The sequence below is a fragment of the Carassius auratus genome, chromosome 9 (genome assembly GCF_003368295.1).
Source record: "Carassius auratus strain Wakin chromosome 9, ASM336829v1, whole genome shotgun sequence".
NCBI lineage: Eukaryota > Metazoa > Chordata > Actinopteri > Cypriniformes > Cyprinidae > Carassius > Carassius auratus.
The window spans coordinates 8,160,940-8,173,135 of record NC_039251.1 but is presented as its reverse complement, the minus strand read 5'-3'; the positions used below and the strand labels follow the sequence as shown (position 1 = coordinate 8,173,135).

The 12,196-nt window shown below is 35.1% G+C and overlaps 1 protein-coding gene across 1 annotated transcript; it reads left to right on the top strand.

The window, feature by feature from the left end:
* The first annotated feature begins 7,908 nt into the window (after positions 1-7,908).
* Positions 7,909-10,616, top strand: LOC113109301 (methyltransferase-like protein 5). The gene is made up of 7 exons (XM_026272921.1): positions 7,909-8,227; positions 9,220-9,334; positions 9,405-9,586; positions 9,729-9,811; positions 9,901-9,952; positions 10,409-10,458; positions 10,550-10,616. Exons 1-7 carry the CDS (start codon positions 8,128-8,130, stop codon positions 10,589-10,591), a joined length of 624 nt encoding a protein of 207 aa, XP_026128706.1. The 5' UTR covers positions 7,909-8,127; the 3' UTR covers positions 10,592-10,616.
* The last annotated feature ends 1,580 nt before the right edge of the window (positions 10,617-12,196 follow it).

The following is a 12,196-nucleotide window of genomic DNA, read 5'->3' as shown; positions in this document are numbered from 1 at the left end:
GGCATGAGAACTATGGCATTAGCTTATTTAAAAAATCTGACCCATGTTATTTTCTTCCTACATAAAAAAAAAAATGTAAAAGGCAAATTATTGTGTGTTGATATTGCTTCACACATGAAAATAAAGTTCCTTCTGAAAAAAAAGTTTACTTACAGTTGTACATAAAAGTCTGTTGAGAAATCGGTCTGCTCTAGGTCGGGCAATGACATGATTACACTAATGTCACCACTTCTCTGACAAAACAGGAGAAATTACAGAGAGAAGTGAGGCATCTTGGTTTCCTCCTTCACAGAGCAAACATACTTGCAAAATAAAGTTACACTTTTAACTTTATATGCCAATAAAGAAAGTGTGTTATTAAATTATATTCTTTAAATTTAATCGCAAATATATGAATCTGAATTATTTTCACCCATGGGTTTGTTCATATATAATTTCCTGGTTTTTGTAAGGTTTTGTTTTCAAAAAAACAAAAAAAAAAAGGAAATATGCTGTGGTCAAACACCTGGTAAGACATGATAAGCCTCTTGCGTATATGATATTGGGTTAAAGTTAGCAGCTGTTCACATGAGGATGCCAACTTGAAATATTTTAAACTGGTATCAATTGTAACAGTCCGGTCGGTTTCTGTATTTTTGTGAAAGGATGGAGTGTTTTCAATTCACTCAACCCAACTAACAGAATTTGTTACTGATATTTGTATAAGTATAGGCTATTTTTCTATTATATTCCAAATTCACCAACTGAAATTGTTATCTGAAACTGCTTAGAATTTGTCCTGAACAACTGTACATTATCAAAGTGAATTACAAAAGGAATAAGGAGTAATTTCAGGCATGGTTAGTAGCAACAACAAAACTTTTTTTATTGTATTTTTTATTTGTTTTTTTACTAGGTCCATTTAAAAATATATATAAAATATTTAAAGTTGCAAGCAGCGATGAAAGGGCCCTAACACCCGGTGGCTTTAGGAAGACAGCAAGCAGTGGGAAATATAAATTGGTAAATATAATTGGAATATGTCAACGTCATTTATATGTGCCGAAGTTCCAGCTGCCAGCTGGTGGCGATTATAACTAAATGTTGACATGTAGATATCTTCAAACTTTGCACAAGCACAAAATGGGCATGGAAATGTGCATATGCAATTTTCCACAAACATATCAGGATTTATAAAAAGTAAACTAGGCGTAAATATGTGCACACCGTACAGACACTCTAGGCTGTCTAAAAGGTCACTCTAAGTGCCCTTTATGACAAATTGCATAAATTAGAATTGTGAGGTCTCAAAACGCATTTATAGTCTGTATTTCATATATTTCTAATTTATTGTAGGCCTATTCTTAAAGGGTTAGTTCAGCCAAATAGTAAAATTACATTTTCAATGGAGGGACAGAAAGCTCTCGGACTGAATCTAAAATATCTTAAACTGTGTTCCGAGGATGAACGGAGGTCTTACAGGTTTGGAACGATAAGGGTGAATCATTAATGACATAATTTTCATTTTTCGGTGAACTAAACCTTTAACAACAGCAAGACAAAAGGAGCTCATTGTGGACTCAAGGAAGAAGAAAGAAAGCACGCATGACGCCATCCACATCCTAACTCTAAGTTTGTGGGTTCAAGTCTCGGGCCAGCAATACCACCTATAGCACTTAACTGTTCCCTGGGCACCACAGCATAAATGGCTGCCCACTGCTCTAGGTGTGGGTTCACGGTGTGTGGGTTCACTACTGTGTGTGTGCACTTTGGATGGGTTAAATGCTCTTTGAGATGGGTGACCATAGACCTCCATTATATGAGTCACAGACAAGAACGGTTTGACCTAAAAATATCAAAATGGGAAATACTGCGGAAACAAAGAAACCTACATCTTGGATGCCCTTGAGGTAAGCTAAAACTTATCCAAATTTAATTTGAGACTGAACAATCCCTTTAAAAATCATGTCTGGTGTGTGATAAATTTTTGGTTTGACTGTGGATTAATTCTTGTTAAAACTACGAAGTAATTTAGTCAAGAGCAGTGAGGGATTTTCTTTCTTTCATTTTCTTGGATTAACATTACAGCAGCTAGTAGCTAAATTAGGTGCGGTCACTATAAGAGACAATGCATCCATTATAATGATACTCATTCCATTTCTTTCTCCACTGTTTACTTTCACTTATGACATAACCAACAGTTTTTTCAAGGATACTCTCAAAGACAGGTATTTTGACATAATTGTGTATGTATTTGTCAGTACAAGAGACAGAACAGGCAAATGTGCCCCGAGCACACAGAACACCATGTGTGGGTGCTGAACTGGCCTTTTACTGTTGCATGTTTAAACTGTCATTTGTATTTGTTTGTTTAGGTGAAGGAGAGCTCGTTTCAGTGTTGCGGTCTGTGAGACGCGGCTCTCTGCGTGCGCACAGAACACTCCGCAAGTACTCATTCAAGTTTTTCCAAGTCTTGTGTTTGAATGCTTTAAACTCCTTTGAAAGTTTAAATTGGCGAGGCTTAAAAACACATGCAAATGATAAGCTTTTGTGACCATACACAGTAATGGCCCGTCTACTGTCCGGGAATGTATTTCCCATACAATGACATAACTAGCCAATTTACCACCATATGATGTATTGTTGTTGAAATTAACTTGTTATGACGGTTTCCTGAACACGGTCGCATCTCCTTTGTTTAAACCAGAGCCATATAGAGAGTTGTGACAACGGAAGTTTGAAATGTTTGGTTGTCACGTGATTCGTGTCGACTTCAAATAGTTCTAGGAAGCGCGTTGGCGGCCACGCGAGTCAATAAATGCATTTATTTTATATATTTATACAACACATATTTATGCAGCATGAGTATGTACTTTTTATGTTACATAGTTCTATTTTTTCACTGATCTCATGTTAATCTCATATTGATGACTTTCAGGTAGTACAGAGACACGCTGGTAACAGGGGATTTTCAGATCGCACCGCACTATGGGTCAATTAACTGTTAGCAGCAGTATTTACCATGTTAAATAAATGTAAAATTAAGCTTACTGTTTATAATTCTTGCAATTACATATAGTAAAATAATTATGTATTACAGATAATATATTTATTATATCTAGTATAATTCTTACAATACTTATTCACGTACACAATATATTCAGGTTTAAAACAACTTAAGCATGTATATAAACATGTTCACTGCCATTCAAAAGTAATGATGCTGAAAATTCAGCTTGGCATCACAGGAGTATATTACATTTTAAAATAGAAAACTGTTATTTTAAATTGCAATTATTTATTACAAGAACACTTTTTCTTTGTATTTTTATTCAAATAAATGCAATTAACTATTTACAGCAAGTCATGAATACATTTCTAATAAATGTTATAGCATGCCAAGCATTCTGTATGTGCCCTTTCTTTGCTGTTGTCCTTGCATAGTCTTCACCATGGTTTGCTGTACTGCATGGGGATTCTCCACTCGGTCAGAGAAAAGTGTGCAAATGTATGGCTTCCCCTCTGACATGGAGGAGAAAATAATGGTTGGCTCAAGTCAGCAGGAGCAATTTAAATATATAAAAATGACAACAAAAAAAAAAGTTAGATAATTATACTTAAATTCTTTTATATATCAATGTATACTTAACTTTTTTACATGGAAAATGATTTGCGATGATTGGAGGGAGTCATTAGGGTTACCTATAACTGTGCATCACCATGTGATATGTACTGTATGTGGGTAGACCAAAAAAAAAAAAGTTGAGGCAAACCAATTTGTCATAACCAAAAAATTCAGGAGTAGGCTGAGACCAGATGCTAGTCGCACAATCTTTGTACATCGTCCTGTGGTCAAAAAGAGGATGGCCCTACTCCACGATGCACCCCTAAAACAGTAAACAAACAGCAAATGGCTGCTGATTACAGCTATATTATTTCAGGGAAAACATATATAAAAAGTACAAACTCGTACTAGTTGAAGTAATATTTCTTATTTTGAAGTGATGTGATATTTTCAATATTTAAAATTAGCAATACCATGTAATCTGCCTCTATCAGCTTCAAAGGTTGAGGAAAAAAAAAAAGAATGGAGGAAACTCAGAGAAGGGAAAGTGACAGTGAAGAAATAGAGGACATGGCTAGAGAGGAGAGACAGGGACAGGTGACACTACCCAGTCAGCCAGCAGCAAGTCAGTCCGCATTCCAGTGAACTGGGTCTATTAAAAAAAAAAATTTAAGCGACAAAAAAAAAAAAATTGGTCCCCTCAGCACTCCTGACCTGCATTATCACTGATGCTCCATCACAGAATAGTCCAGTGGCACCACTAATCCGCCACCTACCAGCACCCACAGAATGTTACTTTTACACACTAACAAGTTTAAGTATATAATACAGTAGTATTATAATAGACCGGTTATATAATATAGACAGGTAATGGTAAATTAATCACAATGACTAAAAACACTCCACCCATGTTTTCGCAAACTCAATTCATTCTAAACTTATATCAATAGGGTGCATTTTATTATTAAGTAATTTACTTATTTAATACGTGTAATAAAGAAACGTTATAACCTAATTTTTACCACTTCCAGTCACCGCGGTCACACGTTATATTGAACTAACGTAATAGGCTATGTAACGTTAGCTAACTTTCCCCACCCTGCAAAAACAAAAATATGTTTAGACTCCTTTTTTCTAATTCCAAACACGATGGATGAAACTGAATTAAGGGAACAGATTTTACAATTAATAGGTTGTTCGTTACAAACTTTATTCAGCTCTAATCCTAGCCTAATCTGTTATCTGATAACATCTCTTAAAATCTACTCATTTAATGAGTAATGTACTTAAAGGTTTTAATTTGCAATTTATTGTTATTAAGATGTACTGATAATATACAATCTTATTTAAACGTCTTACCTTTTAAAGAGCCACACAGATGGGAAATCAAAAATTACCTGTATTACAGTGTATGATGTAGCTGTCCATCAGTGTAAACAATGTGCAAAGTAATTAAACCAAAAAGTACACGATTTATAAAGTTATTGGCTTCTAAAGTAAGGAGTCGACTCTGAATCGCTGAAACGAGTCGTTATAGATTTCAAATCTTTTGCCCATCTCTAAGTACGTCACTAGAACATCTTGGCATAATAATCTCCGCCTACCGTCTTGAGAGAAATGGAACTCTGACCACCTGCCCCGCCCCCCACACAGACGCTCTGGTTAGCAGTTGGTGTGATGGCATCATGTCGAGGAGTAATTTTCCCCTGATAACCCTGAAAAGAACTTAAATTACACTTTCAGATTTAATCGTAAGAGCAATACATCAATCGAATCTGTAAAGGGTCTACTTATTTTTTGGATACAGACATAACTTTGTGCAGTTATAAAATAAAGATAACAAACAAGGTGTGCTGTCTGCAGCCTTTGTCTGCGCTGATCTTCATTTACAAACAAGTCATTAAAAAGAAGTGTAACTCAGTGAACACTCAACGAAGAGACATGAGAGAGATATCTATAGAAAGCTTGACCTGTCTACTTTAAAACTAAACAAGTGCTGCCAAAATACAGATATTCTGTGATAAAGTAATCCATATGAAAACAACGCGATGTCTGTTTTTCATGTCTCCCTTCGTTATATCTAATGTGACCACGCCCCCGCGCTGAACGCGCTATTCAGATTCAAACTGAAGCGCGCGGCTTGAATATACCCACAAAGAAGAAAAAAAGCAGCGAGACTGTTCAAGTTTTTTATTTTACCGTTAGCTTCGCGATGAGAGGAATAAGACAATTCACCCCAAAAAGATGCTAACGCATTGTTTACCGTGAAGTTGTGTGAGTAACAACCAATCAAAACTATGTCAGTTGACCAATCAGAACACAGTATGCAACCGAAAGGTGGGGTTTAAGGAAACTGAATATTTTGAACAGCTTCGCGTGAACCGGATCTCTGAGAATTGAGGTAATTTTAACATGATAATTTGACAAAATGACAATGTTTTTTTTAACCTTGGATTTAAACCTGTTGTACAGGACTTATAAACAGTGATGGGAAGCTTAGAATTGTCATATTACTGGCTCTTTAAAAGTGCGTCGCAAACGGTTTTCTTTCTGCTGCATCTCTACGGCGCAGCATCGGTTTGCTGCAACTTCCAGGAACTATTTAGAGGCTCCACGAGCCGCCATTGCTATAAAAAAAAAATAAGAGCGTTCCAGTGGCGTAAATGGAGTTGTCGCAACTCTCTCTATATGGCTCTGGTTTAAACCACCCTAGTTCTACAACATAGGGCCATTGTTAATGAAGTGAAAGTGACGTGAAAGTTCAAGGTGCTCAAGGGCACCTCAGTCATGGTATTGCCAGCCAGAGACTCAAACTCCTCAGCATCATACTCTTTAACCATTAGGCCATGACTTCCATTTGACGTTGCATGCATGTGTAGGAAGAACTTCTGCTATTTAACCAATCAGACAGGTTATAAGATGTTGCTGTATTGAACATGGCACCTGATGACTAATTTACTATGTTTTGTAACATGTCATTTTGCTTTATTTGATGTTTGATTCATACTGGCTTCCATCTCCCGTCATACTCCGGGGTTTAATGGATTTAACAAAGGGTAACTTACGTCATCGACAGGTGACTGCACTGCCCCGTGTCACTGTTTAGAATGGGAATTTTCTCATGATTTACAAGTAGTTGAAAACATTAGAGATAGTTAGTAATCAGCTGGACAAAATATAACACTAGCCTAGTGGTTTTGGGATATTTTACAGCATATCTTACAAATTGTATCTTTAAGCCCATATATATCACTTGCTAACCAGCAACTATGCTTTAACCACGGGGTGAGAACTGTGGTTACTACCACATAAATTTGCAATGCTGTTTGTGAAGGTTCGTTTGAACTATGGTTTAGGACAGTGATCCTCAAATCTGGCTCGCGAGATCCAGTTTCCTGCAGAGTTTAGCTCCGACTCCAATTAAACACACCTGCCTGTGATTTTCTAATGATCCTGAAGACACTGATTAGCAAACTCATGCGTGTTTGATTAGGGTTAGAGCTAAACTTTGCAGGAAAGTGGATCTCGCGAGCCAGATTTGAGGATCACTGGTTTAGGGACACACAGAATCGGTATGTGCAACGTCGGAACTTGCAACCATCGTTCATTGGCTAATAATGCCTTTGGGAAACTCACCCCTGTGTGTCTTTTTAGGCTTGCCTCAGCCAGTTGGTGGAGGTCGCAGGGGGGGCCTGGGCACCTATAATCATCACCACCTTTCACCCTTTCAGTGACGGCCCTGTTAAATAGCAAGCCCTTTGAGTGTCTTGTTCATCATTTATTTTCATATAAAAGCAACAGAACTGAAATTCTCTCATGTTTATCAGTAGCACAGCTCACAAGGAAACTTTTGCAATGCAAGTTAAATATTATAATTTTTTTTAACGTTTTATTGATGCAAAGATGAGAAGTGGTGAGGTTATTTTGTACAACATTTGCAACTGCTTTATTGATCACTTAATTAGGAGCACCACAAATTAAAATTATGTCATGCTATTTGGACTACTGAATAGACATTTAGAAGTTGATTTTAAAATGCTAAGTATTTAAAATTAAAATAAAGCTATGTAAACACTTGAATTTTTTTTTCAAAAAACAAATTGGACACTTGGCCCAAATACAGGAAATGCATCATATTATCAAGTTGTCAAGTGCAAAGACCACAAGTGTGGGTTTTTGGACAAGGCAATGCTATGTTTGAGTAAGTGTAAAGCATGAAATATCCTGTTGCAAAACAGAATGCGCTATGATTATATCTGAACATTGACGTGTAGATGTGTTCAGGCCAGTATTCTTACCATGCCTTTGGGAACCATAATGCTGACTGTGCGCCCTGGCAGTAATCAGACAGCAGATAGCGCTAATACTCTCAGCTGACGAGATCAGCTTGCAAAAGCAGAAGTAGAAAACACATGCATGTTTTCATTTTTGATCCAACATTATTTTCTACTTGAACAAAAGTCACTTTCTCACCAGAAGTCTGAAGATCGCTCGTGACATCATGATCAGTCGACGTTTCTCATCTACTAACATTAGTGTGACCAACAGAAACAGACTGAATGAGCTGATCATCTGATGGACATATGAAGCTCAAAGAGCTAGAAAGCTGCCTTCAACAGGTGGATGGATTCGAGGAGCCCAAAATACTCCTGGAGCAGTACCCCACCAGTCCGCATATAGCGGGTGAGCATTATAATACTTTGATACACTTAATTATGATGTTGTTAATTAATGTCAGATGTGTCGAATTTCTGGAAGTGGTCTGCTTATGCTTCGCATTAGTATACTTGGATACTGTCCTCATGATTCCTGTAGTGCACACTGTGCGCAGTATGCACGCTTGATTGACGTTTCCTGTGTGACCAATGATCAGTATTTTCTTTGTTAGTTTTTTTAAGAGGTTAAAGTTGATTTAAAACATTTTACATAAAATTGGGTTAACAATAGAAAAGTTACTGTTTCGTGCAAAATAACAACTGGAAGCCTTAAAAATGTAAAATAATGATAATAATAATTGTGACTTTTTATCTCTCAGTTGAGACATATATTTCTCAAAGTTATTTCACAATTTAAAAAAATAAAAAACTTGCAATTCTTACTATTTGTCTCAGAGTTGCTGTTTATCTAACAATTTCAACTTTAAAGCTTGCAATTTTGAGTTCGCTCACTTTTTATATTTAACTTGCAATTGTGCAAAATAAAGTCAGAACTGTTGTAACCTCACAGTTATGAAATGAACTAGGGTGGATTTTTAAGCGAAAAAGTTATCATCTTTATATTTTTTATTACCTTAATATTTTTATATTGTGGCACAAACAGGTTGACTGTAGCCACTGTTCACATGCTACTTTAAAAACGGTGGACATTATACATTTTAAATTAAATTAAAATTAAATTAAAAATTACATTTATGCATATGCTTTTATCCAAAGCAACTTACAGGGCATTCAGGCTATACATTTTTTTTACCTAACATGTGTTCAATGGGAATCAAACCCACAACCTTTTGTGCTGCAAATGCAATGCTCTACCACTGAGCCACAGGAACAAGAAGTAAGAAAGTACACATTTTAGAAATTGTATGATAACATTTGGGAGTCTTTCGTCTGGGATAGATGGCCTTGAGTGCTCTATTTGTTTTAACATAATTCATCATGTGTTCTCACTCACTGCAGGCTGTATGTTGTACACCATCCACAACACATTTGATGACATTCAGAATAAACTAGTTGCAGACCTGGGCTGTGGATGTGGGGTTCTGTCTGTAGGAGCTGCAGTGCTTGATGCTGGGTAAGAGCAACTCCATCCTCCATACTCTAGTTCTTAAAATATATCTACAAAACTAATCTTTCCTCTTAAGACTCTGTGTCGGATTTGACATTGATGAAGACGCCTTGGACATATTCAAAGGAAATGTTGATGATTTTGAACTGTCAAACATTGACATGGTCCAGTGTGATGTTTGCTCTATTGGATCCTCTTACGCCAAGAAGTTTGACACGGTCATCATGAACCCACCATTTGGCACGAAGCACAACCAGGGTAAGAGTCATCTTAAAGTCAACAAGCATTGATGTCAACATAATTTGATGCATTTGCAAAACTGTCAAAATAATATCTGTTGTCGAACAGGTTTCCCATATTCAATTGGTCGATGTTACTATATACATATCTTACATTTCAGGCATTGACATGCAGTTCCTGCGGACAGCGATTTCTATGGCAAGTACAGCAGTGTATTCCCTTCACAAGACCTCAACACGAGATGTAAGTTGCTATATTATGTCATAATTTCACAGCTACATTTCAGCTATATTCATAAGAAAAACTTACAATTGAATTGCATTTGCACGTAGCACATTCAGAAGAAAGCAGATGATTGGAAAGTGAAAATGGAAGTCATTGCAGGTAATACTTAGTGAATCTACACTACATAACATACACTAAAGATTTGGAAAGGAATATTAAAAAAGACACATTAAAGTAGTCAAAAGTAACAATAGAGTCATTTATAATGTTAAAAGATTTCAGTTTCAAAACAAATGTTCTTTTGAGTTTTTTATTAATCAGAGAATCCTGGAGGGGAAAAAACATATATATATATTCAAATAGAATGCAGCTATTTTAAACCGTAAGACTATTTTACTATATTTCGGTTTTACTATATCATTTTATCAAATATGTGTGACTTTATAAACATTATACATCTTGCCAACACAAAACTTTTAAACGGTGGTTAAAGTTTTATTGTCTGAACACCAAGAGCATGAAGGATCTTATGCAGAACGCTGTAAGTTGTAATAAGCTTTATAGCACATTATAATATGATGTTATTTATCCTCAACTGGTGTCATCCCTTCACAGAGCTCAGATATGACCTGCCAGCATCTTATAAGTTCCACAAAAAGAAGTCGGTAAGTGAATATTTTGCTAAATTGCCACAAATATTGCACTGGATAAAGACAAACAAGTAACGTGTTTCTTTTTTCTATTTTATTATTTTAGGTTGATATTCAAGTGGACTTTATTCGATTAACTCTAACATAAACGGCAAAAAGAAATTTGTGTTGCTTTGCAAAATTTTTGTATGTGTATATATATATATATATATATATATATATATGTGTGTGTGTGTGTGTGTGTGTGTGTGTGTGTGTGTGTGTGTGTGTATATATTTAGAAACAGCTCTTTATTTTCCAGCACAGATAACATACAAACTGTGTCTCGCATATCATCAGTGAAATGTTTTAAACAAATATAATATCATTTGACATTACACTACCAGTTTAGAAGAGTGGGGTCTAAAACTCTGACATTTTCAGGATAACAATTCAAGTGATGAACTGAACTAAAAATGAAGAATTCCTATTAGTTTGTCTTCCTTTTGGAGTTGGTGTGAACAAAACCTGATGCCCATGTTCTCCAGCATGATCTGAGATACTCCAAAGAGCATCTTGAGCTTCAGTGGACAAACATCTAACCTACACAAAGAGTCATATAATTCATGTAACTAATTTGCAGCATTCCTACACAGTATGGAATTAGATTTTTAGCCATTTCCAGGTCTGGATAAATATGCCATTTTTCCTTGTTTACTAAAATATAATTATATTTTTTATATAAATTTTTGTATAAATATAATTTTCAAAAACACGTCACATTTTTCATTATTTGGAGCAACAGTCTGTGCAGGCATAAGTTCAGTAAATGTGACAGTGGATTTTTCACTTTGGAAGTATTTACAGATGATGCTGAAAATAACCTAAAATAATGTTATGTGGATGAATACATTATGGGTGAGGATATGAACAGAGTAATAAATGGAAGCAACCATCATAATATTGGATGGCATATTCTGCTACCATAATATTTTAAATACAATGTTATTTTTTACATTTAATAAAGTAATCAGTGACATTATTTAGTGATACTATTACTATTTTGTATTTATTTTAAGGTATAATATGATATTGAAATATTCACATGTTTGCAGTCAGTGTGATTGTTTTAAAATAATCAAATATGTACATGGCTACAATTATTTAGCAAAATAATAGCATGCATGCATAGTAAACATGTTAACAGCTGGATTTTTTATTCATTTATCAGATGTTAATTATGGTCTGGAAAAACTTAGTAACTTACTTAACAGTAAAACTATGTCACACAAAAAAGGGACAAATGTAAAATGTAGCATAAAAAATATAAAATTGTTTTGGGGTAGTCCTTTTTCTATAGAAATCATTCAATTGTCTAAAACTTGTTAAACTAATCTTACATCTTTCCCCCTGATATGACATTTATGATTTGTAACTTTTTTTATTTTAGCCTCTTCTCAATTTCAAACTTCATTAGTTGACTCTTGTCTGAAAGTATACTAGTGTTTTTACTGGGTTTACAAAAATATATTTATACTTTTTTATATTGAGCAAAAACAAATTCACCAAAATTCTTATGACAATTTGGAACCGGTGTTATTTAGCAACATTGAGATACTATTAAAGTTTAATAGTAAAAGGAATTTTTTGTTTGTTTGTTTGTTTAAATAAAGTATAATAACCCAAGGTTTTTGCAACCAACCCAGAATAACTAATGATGAATGCTAATGATGAAAAAAAAAGATTACTGCATTTTAACTTCTAATGTTTGTGA

What these genes read in the sequence shown, in the direction of transcription:
- LOC113109301 (XM_026272921.1), top strand. Translation starts at nt 8,128, where the DNA reads ATGAAGCTCAAAGAGCTAGAAAGCTGCCTTCAACAGGTGGATGGATTC. An exon ending in GAAAATGGAAGTCATTGCAG is followed by an intron (nt 9,953 to 10,408) that starts GTAATACTTAGT and finishes ATCCCTTCACAG; the next exon opens with AGCTCAGATATGACCTGCCA. An exon ending in AGTTCCACAAAAAGAAGTCG is followed by an intron (nt 10,459 to 10,549) that starts GTAAGTGAATAT and finishes TTATTATTTTAG; the next exon opens with GTTGATATTCAAGTGGACTT.